General features: G+C 46.8%; 11 protein-coding genes across 11 annotated transcripts, besides 12 other annotated features; all 11 read left to right on the top strand.

Moving 5' to 3' along the window:
- Nucleotides 1–19,278: a sequence feature (heterozygous, Esmeraldo-like haplotype).
- Tc00.1047053507927.100 (uncharacterized protein) lies at nucleotides 55–2,607 on the top strand (the record flags this gene model as incomplete). Its single annotated transcript, XM_804451.1, has 1 exon — nucleotides 55–2,607. One exon carries the CDS (start codon nucleotides 55–57, stop codon nucleotides 2,605–2,607), a length of 2,553 nt encoding a protein of 850 aa, XP_809544.1.
- Nucleotides 3,094–3,114: a microsatellite.
- Nucleotides 3,192–3,213: a sequence feature (AT_rich).
- On the top strand, nucleotides 3,259–3,777 carry Tc00.1047053507927.90 (hypothetical protein, conserved; the record flags this gene model as incomplete). The annotated part of the gene is made up of 1 exon (XM_804450.1): nucleotides 3,259–3,777. One exon carries the CDS (start codon nucleotides 3,259–3,261, stop codon nucleotides 3,775–3,777), a length of 519 nt encoding a protein of 172 aa, XP_809543.1.
- Nucleotides 3,801–5,327, top strand: Tc00.1047053507927.80 (uncharacterized protein; the record flags this gene model as incomplete). Its single annotated transcript, XM_804449.1, has 1 exon — nucleotides 3,801–5,327. The coding sequence occupies one exon, from the start codon at nucleotides 3,801–3,803 to the stop codon at nucleotides 5,325–5,327; it is 1,527 nt and encodes a 508-aa protein (XP_809542.1).
- Nucleotides 3,891–3,925: a microsatellite.
- Nucleotides 5,535–6,380, top strand: Tc00.1047053507927.70 (hypothetical protein, conserved; the record flags this gene model as incomplete). Its single annotated transcript, XM_804448.1, has 1 exon — nucleotides 5,535–6,380. The coding sequence occupies one exon, from the start codon at nucleotides 5,535–5,537 to the stop codon at nucleotides 6,378–6,380; it is 846 nt and encodes a 281-aa protein (XP_809541.1).
- Tc00.1047053507927.60 (hypothetical protein, conserved) lies at nucleotides 6,641–7,237 on the top strand (the record flags this gene model as incomplete). Its single annotated transcript, XM_804447.1, has 1 exon — nucleotides 6,641–7,237. One exon carries the CDS (start codon nucleotides 6,641–6,643, stop codon nucleotides 7,235–7,237), a length of 597 nt encoding a protein of 198 aa, XP_809540.1.
- Nucleotides 7,256–7,292: a sequence feature (A-rich).
- Nucleotides 7,346–7,366: a microsatellite.
- Nucleotides 7,571–7,598: a microsatellite.
- Nucleotides 7,618–8,661, top strand: Tc00.1047053507927.50 (metallo-beta-lactamase superfamily, putative; the record flags this gene model as incomplete). The annotated part of the gene is made up of 1 exon (XM_804446.1): nucleotides 7,618–8,661. One exon carries the CDS (start codon nucleotides 7,618–7,620, stop codon nucleotides 8,659–8,661), a length of 1,044 nt encoding a protein of 347 aa, XP_809539.1.
- Nucleotides 9,049–9,091: a microsatellite.
- On the top strand, nucleotides 9,157–12,438 carry Tc00.1047053507927.40 (hypothetical protein, conserved; the record flags this gene model as incomplete). Its single annotated transcript, XM_804445.1, has 1 exon — nucleotides 9,157–12,438. The coding sequence occupies one exon, from the start codon at nucleotides 9,157–9,159 to the stop codon at nucleotides 12,436–12,438; it is 3,282 nt and encodes a 1,093-aa protein (XP_809538.1).
- Nucleotides 12,759–12,861: a sequence feature (A-rich).
- On the top strand, nucleotides 12,950–13,396 carry Tc00.1047053507927.30 (hypothetical protein, conserved; the record flags this gene model as incomplete). The annotated part of the gene is made up of 1 exon (XM_804444.1): nucleotides 12,950–13,396. One exon carries the CDS (start codon nucleotides 12,950–12,952, stop codon nucleotides 13,394–13,396), a length of 447 nt encoding a protein of 148 aa, XP_809537.1.
- Tc00.1047053507927.20 (mitochondrial oligo_U binding protein TBRGG1, putative) lies at nucleotides 13,708–16,377 on the top strand (the record flags this gene model as incomplete). Its single annotated transcript, XM_804443.1, has 1 exon — nucleotides 13,708–16,377. One exon carries the CDS (start codon nucleotides 13,708–13,710, stop codon nucleotides 16,375–16,377), a length of 2,670 nt encoding a protein of 889 aa, XP_809536.1.
- Nucleotides 16,427–16,492: a microsatellite.
- Tc00.1047053507927.10 (hypothetical protein, conserved) lies at nucleotides 16,949–18,181 on the top strand (the record flags this gene model as incomplete). Its single annotated transcript, XM_804442.1, has 1 exon — nucleotides 16,949–18,181. One exon carries the CDS (start codon nucleotides 16,949–16,951, stop codon nucleotides 18,179–18,181), a length of 1,233 nt encoding a protein of 410 aa, XP_809535.1.
- Nucleotides 18,325–18,348: a sequence feature (AT_rich).
- Nucleotides 18,513–18,570: a microsatellite.
- Nucleotides 18,590–19,278, top strand: Tc00.1047053507927.4 (rac serine-threonine kinase, putative; the record flags this gene model as incomplete). The annotated part of the gene is made up of 1 exon (XM_804452.1): nucleotides 18,590–19,278. A coding segment is annotated over one exon (689 nt), but the record flags the coding sequence as incomplete, so codon positions are not given.

Here is a 19,278-nt window from a genome sequence, read left to right as displayed (position 1 = left end):
AAATCCCTTTCCTCAGTGATTCCAGGAGATGCCAATAAACGGATTCAAGATCTGATGAATACAATTAGAGAATTGCGGGCAGAATTGGCCTATGTTCGTACCGAAAAGGATGCCATGACGAGGGAAAAGGAAACCGAAGAGGCGAGAGGTAATGACAGGCTAAACCCCGCGCAAGTTCGTCAACTAAAAAATGAAAATGAAATGCTAAAACAAACTAAGAAGCATCTTGAGGAAGAAGTATTTTCAATGAAGGCTGAATTGGCCCTATCCCGTCATCAAGTGGAGGAGGATGACGATGAGGATGATAAAGAAGCTGACGTTTTTGGAGACAGTGAGGGAATTCCGGCATTTATAAAGAGTGTGTTAAAGATTCCGTATTTTCCAGGAACTCAGGCAATACAAAACACGCACAAATCCATTCTTGCCTCACTGACTACTGATCTTGACGAGTATAGACGTATGCTGAAGTACCGATTCTTTTTTATTGGTGCTCCCAATGGAGGCAAATCTAGCGTTGTAAAGTGTCTTGCAACTTCTTCTCCTCCAATGATTCGGAACACGCCGGAGGTTCTTACGCCAACAGTTCATCCAACTTTTACTTCTATTTCTGTGGATGATGCTTATTGTTCAAGAAACGACTGGTATAAGACATATGTTCAGTTTCGCGATTTGGATGCCCCTCAACAACAACAGTCAGGTGGGTTCTTAAATTCCATTGGCATCTCGAAAAGCTCTAAGAGTGGTGTCGTTGATCCCGCCAAAGTTTACATTGACTTATTGGATCTTCCAAGCGATTCTGTTTTTTGGCGTGGTATTCCCCCCTATTTTTTGCCCTCGAAGGGTGTGGTATATTGTTTGGTTTACGACCTTACAAAACCGGTTGAGGAGGTGAAGCAGGACCTGGAAAAACACCTCACACTTCTTCATGCTGCATGTCATCGAGCATACTCGAAGGATATCGGTGGAGATGCAGTCAAGATCGGATTTTGCTTGATTGGTACCAGAAAAGATTCTCTCAAAGATGCTCGAGATTCAGCAGTATTAATACACATTAACAGAATTGCTGTTTTACTTGGTGACACTTTTTTTCGGTTGCGTGGCGAGGATAATCGAGGTCTTGTCTGTATTGGCAACTTTGCTGTGAGCACAAAAGACTGGTCAGTTTTGAGCACAAAAAAGGACCAGGGACCAAGGAATTTTAAAGAATTGAACAACTTTTTGGGAACTATTGTTTCTCAACTGTACTCCAATCGTCCAAGCAGTCTTTTGCCATCATCAAAGGACACCGCATCTCACCTAACTTATATGCTTGGAGACGAATTATTGGAAAGCTCAGCTGAAAAAACTTCACATCTTCTACAAGCACAACAACGTTTGCGACAAGGCATTGTGACCCTTCTTACCTGTTTGCTTCGTGAGAGGAAGGTTCGATGGGCAATGCAAGAAAAAGAACTTAGGTCCTTAATTTCCGACCACTTATGTCTGGACTCAAAGACGAGCTATGGTGTTTTTACTGAAAACTACGTGGTTCGTGAACTTTTTTCCCGTGGGGTTATTATTGCTCTTCCTAACGCCATTATTGAACCCAAGTATTTGCCACGTCTTGGTGATTCTAAACCGCTTCCACACGATGGAGTTGTCGTCTTGGATCCGAACAACCTACTTGTGAATTACTCGTTATTCATGTGCCCAAACTCTCTAACAAGGGTGCCAAATGGAACGCCTTTCCTCAAAGATCGCGAAGTTATGTTCTTTGATTACTCTGCGTTAAGCCGTTGCCAGACCACATGGGGTCAGGGTATTGTGACAGGTGATGTTACTCAGATTGTCAACGCAAAGTTGCTGCCACAAGTGGGTAATGACTTAAAAACTGTACAAGAGTTATATTGTGTCATGGGCTTGGGATTGCCTCTGGGAGCCGAAGTTGCCGTGATTTCCCCATCTCATTTCTCGGCGCGCATGTCTGATTGTTTGATTTACTATCTATCGTACATGATCTCTTGCAATGGAGACGGTGTTGCAAGACAATATAAACTCAACGCAAATCCACCGACTCTTTTTTCTTCTCTCCAAACGAGGCTGGTTCCCTTTTCACATTTACCTTCGAAGGATCCACGACACTTGGTTATGAACTGGGTAGACGCGTCCTTTTTGGTATTCGGGAAAAGCCGTTTGAAGTATGGTGCTTTTGGTTCCAAAGGAGTGAAGGATGCTACGACAAAAACAGATATTCCTCTTCGCGGCATTATGAAACAAGAAGGTCAATACCTGTACATTTGTATAACTGGGCGCCACACCAATAGCGAGGAGGCGATTGCTGCATCTGCCGCAGTTATCGATGCTGTGCACTACGAGTTAACTTCTCTGTGCAAGCGGAATTTCCGTGGTGTGAGGGTAAAATATCAGGAGGTTTTGCTTACTGGAGCCTCTTTAAAGAGAGAAAGCTTTTTGACTGGGCAGGCAACCATTTTGAGTCGCTACAGAGCTGAACCCAAGGTCATTGCGGCGCAGAAGCAGATCACACAAAATCTCAGTGATCCGAAGGCAAACGAGATTGAGGATGCCATCATTAACTTGCCGTTAAAGCTGAGAGAAAAAGTGGAATGAGTGAAAAGCAATGAATTGAGGGAAGTCTTCTTTTTTTTAGTTATTATCGTTTATGCGTTGAAGGAAGGAATAAACGTCTCAAAAACTCGTTTTAAATGCAGAAACACTTATCGCAAACATATTTTAAGCCTTATCGTGACAAAGCTTTTTCCCTAAGTTTTTTTATTTCTGTATGATGCCTCTATTTTGAAATATAAATATATATTTGGGAACGGGGAGTGGGGAGTGGGAGTCTTTTTTCTTATAAAGGTATATGGTGTATTTATGCTTCTACCGCCTCACCAAGCTGCTTCCATGGTGCTTGTGCGTGTGCGTATGTGTCTATGGGAAGCCATTTTTGGAATTAGAAGCTGAACCATAGGAGGATGTATGTTCCATCTTTTTTCCTTATTGTTTTGTTGTCTTTCCACCCCTGGTTTTTGGGAGGCAAAAACATCTGGAAATGGATGCTTGGGAGGGCATTTTGTTTTTACTGTTATCGCCAATTTTATTTATTTATTTATTTATCGATTTGGTGGATTACAACAAATTTGAGAAAAAACAACGACGACATCAACAAAAAAAAAAGAATATTGGTGTTTTCCTTTTATTTTTATTTAATTTAAACGACTTGGTGGTGGGAAGGTGAATGAGAATACACAGAGAAGAAGCATGCTTCGCCGCTGTTGTCCTGCCACACTTCATGTGGCGCCAAGCACCGCAATGGTAGCTGGTGTTTTTGTCAACAACCAGAAGCGCTTTTTAAAAATGGCAAAGTCCGCGTTTGGCTTCTATTTGGCTCGCCGCGGGCAGCGGAAGTTTCCCTTTCTTCGCCGGCCACACATCAAAAATACTCACGCGATGAACTTAAGCGCGCCGTACTTTTGGAGCTTTATGACGGCAAAGAGTCAGACATATTTTTTGCCAGAGGAGAACTACATAACAGGCGATTGGACCGGAAAGTTTTTCGTATCGAAACTGCAAGTGTACACCTTGCAGCACGCCACAAGCGGGTCAACGGTGAGGGTAAAGTCCTTTCCCTCTGTGTTTGAGCTTAGTAGTCCATCAAGGTGGAACATAGGGAAGGAGCTGAACACACTAACAAAACCTCGCATGGACCTTATCGACGAGCAGATGTTAACAAAGAAGCAAAGATTGGACTACGTCAAGGCAGGGTTGCTTCCCAAATGAAAGCGTCTTTTGCACTCTTATCAATGTGTATTTATGTGTCCGAGATAGTCCAAGTCACATTCTCTCTGTTACCAAATTTTTTTTCTCTCTCAAAAACACTCAGTGTTTTGCTGTTTTTTTTTTCTTTTTTCTTTTCTCTTTTTTTTTTAGTGTATAAACTTGTTCCACAGCTAGGGTGCGTGATGGTAATTTGTTCTGGTCGCAAGGCATTGAACAGTAGGGTGACGGATCTCGAACAAAAAGTATGTACAGAGACTGCCAAGCGCCAAGCAGCCGAAAAAGAGCTCTTACAGTACCGTTCCCAGCAGTCACCAGTTTTACTCAACAAGTCGGAGACAATGCAGAAAATGCTTAGCGAGATTGAGCAGGTTAAGGAAGAGAAGAGAAATATTCTGGAATGGCTAGAGCGTGGAGTTTTGGAGGCTGAGCGTGTATCGAAGCAGTTATCACAAATTTCTGAAGCTATTCATCGTACTGAATTGTTTGAAAGCGATGTCAAGCAAACTCTGCAGAAGCTGAACAACCACCATAATGAACTCCAACAGATACTCCACGGGATGAATATGCAAATTGGATTGATGCAGCAGGATATTGACATAAAGGAAAGAAACGATAGCATACAAATAGCGTCGAACGGTTCCAACAAGGCGGAGTGTGATCCATTTTTTGAGGAGTACTTGATTATCACGAAGAAAGTGGAGAATTTGAAGGAAAAGTGCGCACTACTCAAGAAAGCAGAAGAAACTATGGAGTGCCTTGCTGCATGTTCTCGTCTTTCGCTTCACAAACTTGGAAAAATTAGTGTTGCCGTGAACAGCAATAGTGTGTGGGAAGATTTAGAGAAGACAAGTAATGACAGCGACTCCTTTGATTCGGAAGACGGTGAAGCCGACACAAATCACCCACAAATTTTTTTCCCTTCCGCAAAGGTGGCAATTGACCGCTGTGACTCGTGTCTTTGTACAATTTGGTCTGGCTTGAGTCGCTTTGGTTTTGACCAGGTGCATCTTCGGCGCCAACGAGATATCCAATTTCAGGAGGCGTGCATGGCAGTAGAAAGGGATTCGAAGAAAACTGTTGAAAACTGCGCTGGAAGCCTCCAGGAATTGCGCGATGAGCTTGAGGTGTGGAAAAACAAGCAGCGCCTATTTGAGCGTCTGGTGTGCGAGGCGGAGTCGGCATATCAGAGCGATTTGAGTGCAAATCCTTTTCAGAGGGAGGATAATGAGGGTCACGATAAGGGTTTTGAGGATAGAGTGGAATCCACGGGGGATTTTTCCGACAATGCGAAGCGGAAAGCCTTATCTTTGGGAAGTGAACACTTTCAACTGAAAAAGACTAACGATAAATTGAAGAGGCAGTTGGACGTTTCCATGTGTGACTACAATTCTGTAAAGGAATTAAAGCATGCCTATCGTGACCTTGAAGTAAGGAAAAATGAACTTGCTTATGTGAATGAAAAGCTGCGGGTGATTAACCGCTGGATGAAACAATGCGCATGGGAGGTCGACAAGGATGTACCGATGGAGTTTGAAGGAAGGGTACCTTGAAGCGCTTTGCTTTTTTTTCTACATTATCGATTTTTTTTTTCTTTTGAGATAGGGTGTGGGCACGTTTTGCTTCGCATTTTTTTACGTGCTGCCCCATTTTTGTGGAAGCCACAGGAAGTTGATGGCGTGGCCTTCTCATTTGAACTTGTTGGGGTCACTGTTTCCTCTTTCTTACGCTGGTTTTTTTTTTTTGCATGTGTCCAGTGCATGCGCAGGTTACTTCCCTGGAGGTTGTTTTTTGCGGGCGTTGCCCAGCGCTTCAATAGTGATTCCCTCCTCCATGATATCTTCTCCGAGCTGGACGCGTGCGACATAACGCAACGAAATAATCAGTTGAAAATGGAGACATCGACATCCTCCAAAAAAATGAATGGCGGCGGTACGACGGCCACTCCAGTAGAAACTGCCACTGCAGAAGAAGCCGATATTCTTGCAGAGCTTTCCAAGCAACAACACCTTCAACGGCTAGTGCAGGAGGCCAGAGATCAGGCCGCGTTGTCCCAGGCGGAGGAAGCGAAGAAAGGAGAGGTGCGGCGCCATGCCCGCTATGTTGTCTCACCTCCTGCGGCACTGCATCTTTCCAGTGCGGAGTTGATACAGGAGAAATCTCCACAGCACTTCACCCCCGCGGGGGATTCGTCACGAAGGCTTTCTGCACTTCCCCAATTGAACTCTCCGGGAACCGTTGCAGTAGTAACCTTGGTTGGAAAAGTTCTCTCGGTGGCAAAAATGCACGGCGGAGAGGGTTCTATCGAAGAGACTAATGTCACCTCTGTCGATGAAAATGGACCACATGCTCGTTTTTTGGTGCAGTACAATGTGCCCTTTTTGCCTTCATCAAGGCCAGTTACCGTACAGGTGCGCTGTTATGGGGCTACACTGGCGTCCTTTGCCAAAAGATACATCAAATTGGGCGATTTGGTACATGTTCTGGGGCATGTACTACCCCTTGATTCGAGTTCCGCTGACGGCCCCTCTTTTTGCGTATGCGCACTTCCCGTTGGGGGTAATATCTCTGTTGTACTGTCGGCGGAGCATTTGACAGCTCCTTGAGTCCAATAATGGAAGTGAAGACACGTTGGATTTTGCGTCATGACAGAATGTGTTTGTGTGAGACTCTGTCTCTTCTTTTCCATTATCTACCACCATCTCCCCATTCTATTATTTCAATACGTTTTTCTTTGCTTTTTTTCTTTTTTGCTGCTGTTGCTGCATGGATTACCGCCACAACACATAGAGTGGAAAATAATAATACTAATAATAATTCTACAGCATTACAACAAATTCAAAAACAGCAAACCAAAAGAAAAACTATGACGAAGAAAGTGCTTGTTCCTGCGGCCGATGGCACAGAGGAAATTGAGCTGACCTGCATTACCGACATCTTGCGCCGAGCGGAAATTCAGGTGACCGTGGCTTCCGTCATGGAGAGTCAAAACCTTATTCTGTCCAGGGGGCTGAAAATAACTACCGACTCGCTCCTGAAGGACGAGTCGGCCGCTGCGTACGACGGTGTGTTCCTACCTGGTGGACTCCCAGGGGCTGATCATCTTGGCAAAAATGCGCATCTCAAGCAAATTTTGGAGGAAATGCGTTCACAGGGGAAGTGGTATGGTGCCATTTGTGCCTCCCCCGTTTCGGCCTTGGCCCCAATGGGGATGCTGGAGGGTGTGAAGACGGTTACTTGCTACCCTGCGATGAAGGAAAAGATTCCCTCACATGTGCATTGGTCCACAGATCCCGTGGTTCGGTGCGGAAAGTGTTTGACAAGCAAGGGGCCAGGCACGGCTATTGCATTTGGACTTGCTATTGTTGCCGCCCTTCTGACAAAGGATCGTGCTCTAAGGCTGGCGAAGGAATTGCTTGTTGATGAGACGCCGTTTGTTGAAAAAGCACTTAGTAATTTCTGAGAGGCGACCGTGAGAGTGTTTTTTTCTTCTTTTTTTTTTTTTGTTTCGTATTTTTAATGATGATTCCAGCAGTGGTAGGAAATCCTCTTATCAACAAGAAGATGAAGTAAAAAAAAAAAAAAAAAAAAACTTGGTTATGTTCGAGGTGGGATTTTTACGAGGAGCATCAAAAGTAAAAAAGAATAAAATGAGGGGGATGGGTCATTTAAAGGATTTTTCAAGGATGTTCCGCGGTCGAACTTGTCAGTGTGCGTGACTGGGATGACGGGAATGTTTTTCATTTTTTGCTTGTTCTGTATAGCTGTGCCCCTTTCTTTCTATTCCTTTTCCATTTTTTTATTTTTATTTTTGTTTTTGTTTTCTTCTGTTCATTGGCAGGCATGCAGCGTTGTCGTGTCTTTTTTTTCACGTACATTGGATCGCCTGCTCGATTCCGCGGATCAGGCAATGAGATATCAGCTAGCTTCGTTTTGACTCGCACGGTTGACGGTGGGCCAATGAAAATACATTGTATCCCAGGGTATATCTCGGCCCTATACCTTGTCGAGTACCCAGAGCAGGGGAAGTTACTCCTTCTTGACAGTGGGTTTCCCAGTGATTTGGAACGCGTTCGATTTTATGTGGAAGAGGTGATGGACGCCGGGAAGTTCAAAAAGCAGCGGATCTCAGAGAGGCTGCGTTTGGTTGTATCTACACATTCCCACATTGATCATGCAGGGGCATCTAAAGGGTATGAGCGCTGTGGCATTCCGGTTGCATGCCCAAGTGGGATGGAGAAGTGCTATCGTGGCGTGAAGGGGCGGATTGCGCAAATTTATGAGGCTCATTTATCTCAACTTGTGGCTGCTCGATTGGGTCGTAAAGTACGTGAGGGCTCTTTTTTGTTTTCTAAGGGATTGTTGGGCCCATATTGGCAAATGCCTGTGGGGGCGTTACGCTTGGACGATGGAACCCCTCTTCCACTGGGATTCCACGATTGGGTGGCGATCAAGTGTCCTGGTCACACGTCTCATATGGTGTGTCTTTATCATTCCTACTCGCGTATTTTTTATGTAAGCGATATGTTTGTGGCGATTAAGAAGGGATTCTTTCCGCCTCTCCCTATTGACTTTGACTGGGCTTATAATAGGACTCTCCATCGTCTGCGGGGCTTACCTACGCGTTGTGCTTTGTTGCCACACGGGGGAATCATAGACGTTGGAGATCGATGTGGTTCATGGAACGCGCTAATTGACGAAATTGTGCTTCATTATGAATTGAAGGCCAAGCGCAATTCTAGGTTTGAACGGGCAAGGTGTCTCATAGCGGCGAGCAGTCACCTTCTCCAAGGCGAACACTTATCACCCGAATTATTTCCCCGCGGGCCTCTTCCAGTCTCTCCAGAGGGGCATGAACCGCCTCATTTGCACATTATGGATTCATGAATTTCGCCTTTTTGATTGTTACCTTTTTTTCTACTTTGTTGTGTGTTGCTGTTTGGGTGGATTGGGTGGTTTAACTGCGCGTGCTTGCAGCGTCCTTTGTTACTCTCTTCTTGACATTTACCAATCCCTTTTTTTTTCCACTCCTTCTACTCTTGTTTTCTGTCTCTGTTGCCTTCACTGTTTTGAAATCACATGTGCACACACACATGAAAGGTTTGAAAATAAAAAACACATTAGTACGTCAACATTCAAATTCCTATTTCCTCTTAGGGTCTTTTCTGAGCAGCATCAACGGCGGCAACAGGGGCGAAAGAGACGAACACACGGAAAGAAGAAAAGTTAAAAAGGAAATAAGAACAAGCAAACAACAACCACCGCAAGAATACTAAAAAAAAACCAAAAAAAAAAAAAAAAAAAAAAAAAAAACAAAGCGGGAATCACTGAGAAAAACGCGAACGCTCAACAATTAAAAATAATAAAAAAACCAAAAACCATATGGACAATCTTTTTATCCAAATCATTTCCGGTACCCCGCGGCAGAAGCACGACCCTGTCTCTGCCAGCTCGCCAGAGTACACCATCCTGTGCGCCCAAGCACCAACAGCGGAGGACCGTATTGCTCTGCTTATGAAGCGTTTTCCCACTTCCACCGAGGCGAGTTCGGCCCAAACGATGTGCTATCTCTTGCAGACGTGTGTCTCCGCCTCCGTGTCACCCGATGAGACCGAGCACATGGTTGAGGCCTTAGTAGAATTTGCCAATCATCACCCAACTTGGATTGAAACCGTTTGTTGGATTTGTGCTCTTATACATTATTACTGCACAGATGAAGTCACTGTTTCTATTTTTTCTGAGTGTGGTGCGCCCTCTGTGGCCGTTCGGGCGTTAAAAGATAACATACAAAACAACCAACTTGTGTTGGCCGCATGTGCATTATTATCCCATTTTAATTTGTATCCTATAGGCGATGGAATATCCCAACTTGCTCGTGCTCTTCTAGCACACCATTCAGATTTGCTTGTTTGTAAAATGGCTTGTCGGGCTCTTGCAGAGTTTACATCATATGTAATGGAATGTCCTGATAGTTTTGTTTCCTCTAATAAGGAGTTTCTTGAGGCCAATGGAGTTGAAGTCCTTGAAAAGGTTCTGCGGGAACACATTGGGGATGAGGAAACTACAAGGTATGTTGCTCGAATCGCCGCAAATGTGACCAGTTCAGGTATTCCAAGTTCTTTGGAATCTGACTCAAAGGTTATTTCGTATCTTGCAGAGGCAATGGGACGATACGCGGACTCGGATCTTTTATGCAGCCATGCTTTACATGTTTTTAGTAACTTCCCTAATTCCCCGTATATTGAATGGGATGCTGTTGCAACGCTGTTTAAAACCACGGAGTCAGAGGCAACAATTTTGGAGGCGTTCCATTTTCTTTGCAGCGTTGCGATGAATGTCAAGACACAAAAGCAGTTGATTTATTCTACAGGTTGTCTAAATCGTGTATTAGAACTAATGCGTAAATATGAATCCAGTGGAGCTATTCAAGAAAATGCCTGCAGTTTGATTTCATATCTTTCTTTTGACTCTGAGACGATAACGTCAAAAATAACGGAGTCCGATGGGATCCTCTTGGTGCTTAAGGCCATGCAAAATTTTCCTGATAATGAAGACCTGCTTGTTTCCGCGTGTGCTGCGCTCAGCGGCCTGACTTTTAATAACCTTCAGGGTCAGCAGGTCATTATTCAAGAGAATGGAGTGGCACTTATTTTGGATGCTATGCGTTCCGGAAAGAGTGCACGGGTGCAAGAAAACGCAGCTCTGGCAATTGGGACGATGTGCTGGAACAGTGATTTAAAGGCAGACGTCGTTCGGTCAAATGGGGTGGAGTTGATTATGAAGGCCCTCGAGGAACACTATACAAGTCCTGGTCTTGTGAAAAACACATGTCGAGCTTTAGCACAGGTTGCCTTTAATTGTGAGAACTACCGCGATGCAATGTGCGAAAGTGGAGTCATTCCATTAATCATTAGGGGTATGGCACAGCACCCATCCTATGATCGAGTACAAATGCACGGTTGCGTGGCACTTTCATACCTTTCCTGGAATAGTGAGGAGAACTCGGCAAATATTGCCCGAAACAAAGGTTACGGTGTGATTATTGATGCCATGAGAAATCATTTGCATAACTACGAGGTACAAGAGCATGCATCGCGTGCGATTGCAAATATTGGCACGGCTCCGTTTGAAGACCTTGATATGGCTCCCGAACAAGTTGTTGCAGCCATGCGACGCCATGAGCACGTGAGCGAAGTGCAGGAAGAAACGTGCCGTGCCATTGTTACTCTTTCTTTGGTTTCGCCTGCATACAAGGACAAACTATTTGAACTAAATGTCGTGGAATGTGTTTTGGCGGCGATGCGGAATTTTCGTGGTAATCAAGTGGTCCAGCAAGAGTCATGTAATGCCTTGGCCCACCTCGCCTACGAACATGCAAAGCTTAATAAGGCTGTAACAGAACAAAATGGCGTGGAAGCTCTCCTGATAGCCATGAAAACTTATGTAAATGCTCCCAAAGTACAGTTGAATGCATGCGGCGGCCTAAGTGCATTGGCATTTGACAATGCGGTGGCCCAAAAGCAAATTTATGACCTTGATGGTGTCGCATGTGTCATTCATGCAATGGCAAATTTTGAGCGTCTACGCATGTTGGAGTTAGGTTGTTCCGTCTTAGGAACCTTGGCATGGAACACTGAAATCAAAGAGAAGGTTGCTGTTGTGGCCATCCCCGAGATTTTGAAGGCCATGCGTGTGCATTATCAAAGTCCATTGTTACAGAAATCTACCTGCCGGGCTATATCCCAGTTTGCTTTCAACTCGGAGAATAACCGTAAGCTCCTGGCAGAGTCTGGTGCCATACCACTGATTGTGAGTGCAATGCGCTCACACATCACGACGGACAAGCTTCTTGTACACGGGATTAAGGCTCTGACGTACCTATGCTGGGAAAATAATCAAGTTGCTGAGGCCATTATCAACGAAGGCATTGAAGAAGTTCTTGAAAAAATTGTTAATTTATATTCCTCATCGCAACGTGTCTATGGGGAGGCCGTTCATCTTTCCAAGATACTTTTTCGCAAGATGTCAAGCAGTCCTCAGGCAAAGATGTGTTCTCCACCATTTTTTTCTCCTGTACCAATGTCGCAAACGCCTGGACCTCGAGTTACCCGAGCTGAGAACACGATGTTTCCTAGCCCTCCCGCGCAGTTCGACGAGAATGTTCCACACTTCTACACCGTTCCACAGGAACTGATTCGACAGGAAGGGCGTGCACAGCGCAATCAGTGGAGCAACCAAGAGCACCACGTGAGAGGCGACAGTAAGGGGGATGGTGCAGGCCGTCGACGACGCAATCGTCGCCGTGGGGGCAACAGCAGCTTTGAAAGACGCCCAACTCAGTTGGAAACCCAAGAAGGACAAGGTGCAGGCACACATCACGCGGATCCGTACGCTTCACGAGCACAAGAAATAGATAACTGTGCATCCCGTCCTTTATCCGCTGAGGACTTGTGGGATGATCCGGACCCAAAGACGTACCACGGCAACCGTCGTTTGGGTAATCTTAATTGGCAACAGGCGGAGTTTGTTCGCCAACAAAACGAAGGAAAGAGGTCTCCTGGTGAGTTGCCTGGACGCGGCGGGGGACGTGGTGGTAGAAGACGTGGGAACCACCGAAAAAATGGTGTTGGAAGAAGACAAGGTGACCAGGAGAAAGATCATTGAGACGTGCTTTTACAGCCTTTCTTTTCCCCCCCCCTTTTTTTTTTTTTAAACGCTGCTTTTCCGTGTTTTTATGGGCTTTCGGTGTTTTGTCTGGGCTAAGGAGGAAAAACGGGGAACGCAGGCAAAGGGGAAAACATGTAATTTCTCACTTGCGCAAACGCGAAAATAAAGGGTAATGGAGGGAGAGGGAGTGTGTGTGTGTTTGATTGAATGTGAGAGAAGGAAGGACGAAACGTATGCCAAAGAGAAGTATAAAAAAATTTGTTTTATATGACTCTTCTCTCCAAACCAAACCAACCAACTATCAAAAATGAAGCGAATTTTGTTTTATTTTTTTTTTCTGTTTAGGCCTTTTCTTTTTTTTTGTTTGTTTTTTCTTTGTATTTCCACCGTCTTTTTTTTTTTTTCTCTTTTTATTTCTTTCTCCCGACTTTTTTTTTTTGTCTTTAATTCTCGTTGTTTCTGTATAATATAACTTCAAAGCATTTACAACACACTTAAGCCCGCAACCATGAGCGTCCCGGAATGGGCGAAAAACGAACAATCCATTGATGAAGCGAAGAGTTACTTGCGCCAGGGAAATTCCGTGGATTTCTTTGAGCTGATATCCAGCTCTGTTCTCAGAGAGCACCCTAACGACATAGCAGTCTTCTGTTTAGAGTTGGTGCAGAAGATTGCAGACGGGAAAGAGACCTCAGTGTATGATGAATCCCATAAGAAGAAAGTAGAGGACAATAGGTATGTGCGAGAAAAGAACGTCTGTGAATTTCTTAATGAGTGGATTTTGGCATTGCTGAAGGAGCGTCCAACGACAGATGGTGACCGCATCGAGTTTCACAAACGATACCTGCAATCAGTGATAGCTGGCGGAAGCGATCGTAATGGGGGCGCAGTAAGTGAAGGGGAAGAAAAACTGCAAGCTGAGGAAGGTGAAAGCCAGAAGGCAGAGAATCCATGAGAAAGTGTATCAATACTAGATGAATCTGGCAACCCGTGTGATTCCTGGGTGGGAAAAACACCGTGGTCGTCTGTTCGGGGACAGATAAGAATAGAGGCTTTTTCCCTTGCAGAACTGGACTAGCATAGATTGAGAGGTGGTCGCCTATATGCGTTATGGCTGCATTTTAAACTCTTTTTTTCCTTGGACTATTGAGGAAATACGGCATGTCTTCCTTCCTTGTTTATCTCCTTTTTTTCTCTTTTTGAGGGAGGTGAGGGTCAGGAATTGACAGCACTGTAGAAAAGGCTCAGGACTTGTGAAGTGACACAATGATGCGGCACTGGGTATCGAGAGTGGCATCGTGGGGATGCCGTGGCCCTCAAAGGGCCATCTGTACCACACAATGTGTATTTCAGCGTGGCCAGTGGGGCGGTCAGCGTGGTGGCGGCAGGCGTGACTACGGTGATCAGGGCAACCAGGGCGACCGTGGCGGTCAACGTGGTGGCGGCAGACGTGACTACGGTGATCAGGGCAACCAGGGCGACTATGGCGGTCAACGTGGTGGCGGCAGACGTGACTACGGTGATCAGGGCAACCAGGGCGACCGTGGCGGTCAACGTGGTGGCGGCAGACGTGACTACGGTGTTCAGGGCAACCAGGGCGACCGTGGCGGTCAACGTGGTGGCGGCAGACGTGACTACGGTGTTCAGGGCAACCAGGGCGACTATGGCGGTCAACGTGGTGGCGGCAGACGTGACTACGGTGATCAGGGCAACCAGGGCGACTATGGCGGTCAACGTGGTGGCGGCAGACGTGACTACGGTGATCAGGGCAACCAGGGCGACCGTGGCGGTCAACGTGGTGGCGGCAGACGTGACTACGGTGTTCAGGGCAACCAGGGAGACTATGGCGGTCAACGTGGTGGCGGCAGACGTGACTACGGTGATCAGGGCAACCAGGGCGACTATGGCGGTCAACGTGGTGGCGGCAGACGTGACTACGGTGATCAGGGCAACCAGGGCGACCGTGGCGGTCAACGTGGTGGCGGCAGACGTGACTACGGTGATCAGGGCAACCAGGGCGACTATGGCGGTCAACGTGGTGGCGGCAGACGTGACTACGGTGATCAGGGCAACCAGGGCGACCGTGGCGGTCAACGTGGTGGCGGCAGACGTGACTACGGTGATCAGGGCAACCAGGGCGACTATGGCGGTCAACGTGGTGGCGGCAGACGTGACTACGGTGATCAGGGCAACCAGGGCGACTATGGCGGTCAACGTGGTGGCGGCAGACGTGACTACGGTGATCAGGGCAACCAGGGCGACTATGGCGGTCAACGTGGTGGCGGCAGACGTGACTACGGTGGTCGGGGTGGTCGTGAGAGGTATTCCCGAGGCGGAAATTCAACCCGTGAGGGCCGTAATCAAGGTGAAGGTGGTGTTGAAGAGAGACCCTTGGAAGGACCATTTGATGAGCAGGCGGCTAAGAACCTTTTTGAGTTAAAGCGACAGTACAAACACGCCAAGTCTGGAAGGGATAGACGCGACATTCAACGGGAAGCTCGTCGTGCAATTCGTCGTGCACGCGTTGATCCCTCAACGCAGGACGAAAAGACCGTAACATTGCTTCTCAACTGCGCCGCGACTTTTCACAGTTATCCCCATTCGGAGGGGATCAAACAGGCTATCCAATGGATGCGTCAGAATATTGCAGCTCTTTCCCCACAAAATTTGGCTCTTTTTGCTAATGCACTTGGTACACTTTCGGCGGTAGATAGTGATATCATCCTGTTGCAGGAGGTGACTCCAGCTGTGCAGTCTGTCTTTACGCAGATGAGTCCTGTGGAGTTGGTGATGATATTGCAGGCGTTTCAGCGGAACAAGATATTTTCGAACGCCTCTTTGCAGGAATCTATGCTACGACAATTGTCGTCTTGTGTTCCACAGATGCCCGCACCACAACTCTCTACGCTGGCCGGGGTTTTGGTGAGCTCCCCTCTCCGCAAGAGCGATGAGACCACGTGGCAAGAGTTGACCAATGCCGTTTTATCCAAGGCTGTTTCTGGTGTTGATAATATGCACTCTCGCGAAGTCATCACATTACTGAAGGCCGCACCACATCTATTTGTTCCTGAGGAGCCGAGTCTCCAACTCATTCAGCGTGCAATAGACACGGTAGGTTTCCATACAGACGAGCAAGTTGGGGAGATTCTGGAATCTGTGGCGGGGTATCGTAATCTGGAGAAGCCGCCTGGGGAAAACCTCAGTCGTAAACTTGATGAATTGGTTAGCGTGCTTTGGACGCGCCTGCAAAAGGTGGCTCCACATGTCGACGCTTCAAGTGCGACATGGATCATGCACCAGTCTTGCCGCTGCGGAGTGGACGTGCCACCTTCTATTATGGAGGTTATGTTGGAAGCGGTGACCAAAGACATGCGTTACCACCGCTACACATTCCGTCGGTGTGCGGCATTGGCCGAGGCTTTGGCGGAGCAAAAGGCCCCAGCAAAGGCGCTTTTACTGTTGCTTGGTGATTACTGCATTGGTAGGCGGCCTCCACGTGAGGATCGGGAGGAGGCCGACCTGCCCGATGAAGAGGAAGTAACAAAGGAGACCAGAATGGATATTTATTCCCGTTTTCTTGGAGATTTGACGAGGGCTCGTATAGCGCTAGAAAATGCGCACAGCGCAAATTCTGAAAATGGGGAGCCGGGGGAGAGCGTAAAGGTTATTCTCCCCCAACGGCTGGAGGAGAGCGTCTCGGCTGCATCGCCACGTGAGCTATTGAAGTGCGTCAGGGTCATTTGCACCTCCGCGGAGGATTGTCAGGTACGCGATCGTGCGAATGACGAGAAGCTTATGACCCTGGCGGAGCAGCGCATGTCCAGCGAGCGCGAGGGCTTCTTGAAGGACGTCCCGAAGGAGTTTCTGGAGGAGTTTCTTGGCACTGTGAAGGATCGGCCTCGCGCTCAAAAGGTTGTTCTTGCCTGCACCGGATGAAAAGTGGTGGCAGACGCCATGCAATGGCCTTCCTCCTTTTGCCTCTCCCAAAAAAAAAAAAAAAAAAAAAAAAAAAGAAAAAACAAAAACAAAAACAAAAAAAAAAACAATAAAATGATTCAGGAAATTGGGGAAACGCTCATAAATAAATAAATGCTCGAAAGTATTCAAGAAGAAAAAGACGGAATTATCGTCAAATGCGCCATAAGGAAGACCTAGCCTAAACCAATTACGCATGAAGGGAGGGAAGTGGATGGGAATGAAGCGAATTTATCGGCTGCACGGGGGCAAGCCACATTAGGAACCCACGGAGAGGGCCACCTGACGCCTTTCTTCACATTTTATAGTTTGCAATGAATGAAAAAAACGTCAACCTCTTTTCTTAACCGCTTCTCAAATATCTTTGGGCGTGATGAGCAAAGACGAATCATCTTCCGAAGGGTTTTTTCTTCCAGTTGTTGTAACGTTTACAATGACTTCTACAGCTGTATTTCGGATGTTTATTGTAATTTCCTTCAAAAAAAAAGTACACACAAGGGAGGGCAGAGTTTTTTTTCTTGTAGGGTGCTGAATGTCCGGCCTCTGGAGCTTCCGAGAAACGGCTGCTCCACTGCCCTGCCTGAGTGATGCCGCAAGAGCATCTCTCCCCACCGCGGCTATCGATGATTTCATAGAACACGCGGCCGTTGGGGTAACTGACACCTCAATGGAGGACCCCGTGAGGGTTTTTGGCCTGGCAAATGATGTGGATGTGGCTGTTCAGGAGGTACAGAACGCGTGGCTTGAGCGCATTGTGGGTCATGAGCGGGCATCCCCTTATCACCTGCGGCTCTCCCACCAGGAAGTTTCGGGCGCGGTAACTTCACAAACCGAAAACCGCGTCTCCACGGCAGACGGATATGAGCCCCTATCTCCTGAAGAGATGGCAGTCGTGAAGAGTGTGCTCAAAATGCCGGGGAAAAGCAATGAAAGGAAAGGCACTAGTCGCGTACGGCGGCGAGGTCCCACCGTGCCCAGAGCACCCGTGCTGCATGCCGCAGCCTTAGTGTCACAGCGAAAGGAACGGCAAACATTCAGTGGGGCAAATGCTACTGAGGGTACTGGGATGGCGGTGCAAAAACCAATTGATCATCCAATTGACAGGTACGAACAGAAGGAGAAGAGTTTGCTTCACAGGGATTGCAGTGAAAAACGCACGTCAAACTTGACGAGACATGTTTCTCAGATGCTTCACTGCACCTTTTTAGAGCGTATGCAAAGACGAGCTGAAAAACGGCGTCTGGCTCGGTCGGCACTGCGCACTTCACGATTGCCTGACAGCGCGAACGGTGAATTGTCCACCGCGCAAAATGTTCCAACGGACAAGTCGAGGAAAAAACAACCGAATTTACAGTACGATGCCTTGCCGCTGGAGATCCAGGTTGCTCTTTTATCACTCGAGGAAACCCGCAACACGGACGGCGAACTGAATCGCTATTTTCAATATGAAGCCATTGCAACTCGGTGGCATTCTGCTCATCTAAATAAAAAGGCATGGGAATGCTGGCGTAAAAGACAACGCATTCGGGCCGACAGGAGTGAACACAACGTAGCCGCTGATGCGGCAAGCAGTGCTGCTGGTGCCTGTTCTTTGCTTCAGGCTAATTGGAGATCGAATCTCGGACCACCGCCCCACGCAGAGCTTGCGAAGCTTGACGCAAACAAAATGCGAACTCTTCGGTGGTATTTTGTTCTTTGGGTTGCATTCTTGGAGACTGCACGTGACGGGGGCGTAAATCTGGGAATATCTGCGGGGGGTGCGTAAATCCGAAAAAGGGATGCTAGATTATGCCAAACTCCTCCCTCTTTTCCTCGTTGCTATTGATGATAGCATGTGAGAAACCCCGTTTCTTTTATGTATATACTTTTTATGCCATCTGCGTATGTACTGCGTGTGTGTTTCTTTTCAAATTTTTATTTTTATTTTATTTTGATGAGCGTCAAGAAATTCGGGAAGAAATCAGAAGGACGGCAAAACAACGAAAAAAGAATAAATTAGAAGTTCGGCGCTCTGTGTGTGTGTGTGTGTGCTGCGAAACCGGCGAGTCCAGTTTATTTTTCAAAAAAACAATATAATCAGCATTGGCAAATACACTCAACACCAACACCAACATCAGTAACAACAACAGCAGCAGAAAAAATAAAAAACAACAAACAGCAGGTAACAGGACAGATGTCCGTTGAATACTCGGGCTATCTTCAGAAGACGGGTGGGAAATTCTACAAAAAGAACCAGACCCGCTATTTTGAGCTCCGTGGCCCTGTGTTGTGCTACTGGAAGAGGCGTCCCTCTGGACCCCACGTTTCTCCAACGGGCACCATCGATCTTACCAACACTCGCCTCGTCGAGAACCCAAAGGACCCTAGATCATGGACAATTGAGGGGGACCACCTCTCCAAGACGTTCACGCTTACTGCTGACACAGAGGAGCAGAGGGAAGCGTGGGTAAGGGAGATGTCGAAGGTGAAACCAAAAAATAGGGAACAGCCCAGTACGGCGGTTCAAAGCAGTGGTGACGTTCATGCAGTCACTTTGTATACTGGGGGACGTCATAAAGTTTCCCTGGATGACTTTGAACTTAAAGCTACCATTGGGGCTGGTTCATTCAGCAATGTGTTTGTGGCTCGCGAAAAGAGCACGGACAAAGTGTATGCTATAAAAGAAATGGGGAAGGAACTTATTCAGCAACACAATATGCTTTCAAATATTGCCGCAGAAAAACACATCCTACAAACGATCAGTCACCCCTTTATTGTGTCACTCCATTACGCCTTTGAGACGAAGAAATGCTTGTACCTTGTGCTTGACTTTCTGCCCGGCGGGGAACTATTTTTTCATCTTGCCAAGGAGAAGGTGTTGAC

The sequence above is a fragment of the Trypanosoma cruzi genome, genomic scaffold, assembly GCF_000209065.1.
Source record: "Trypanosoma cruzi strain CL Brener 1047053516553 genomic scaffold, whole genome shotgun sequence".
NCBI lineage: Eukaryota > Euglenozoa > Kinetoplastea > Trypanosomatida > Trypanosomatidae > Trypanosoma > Trypanosoma cruzi.
Note: the sequence above shows the minus strand (reverse complement) of the source record. Positions and strands in the feature narration are given on the sequence as shown.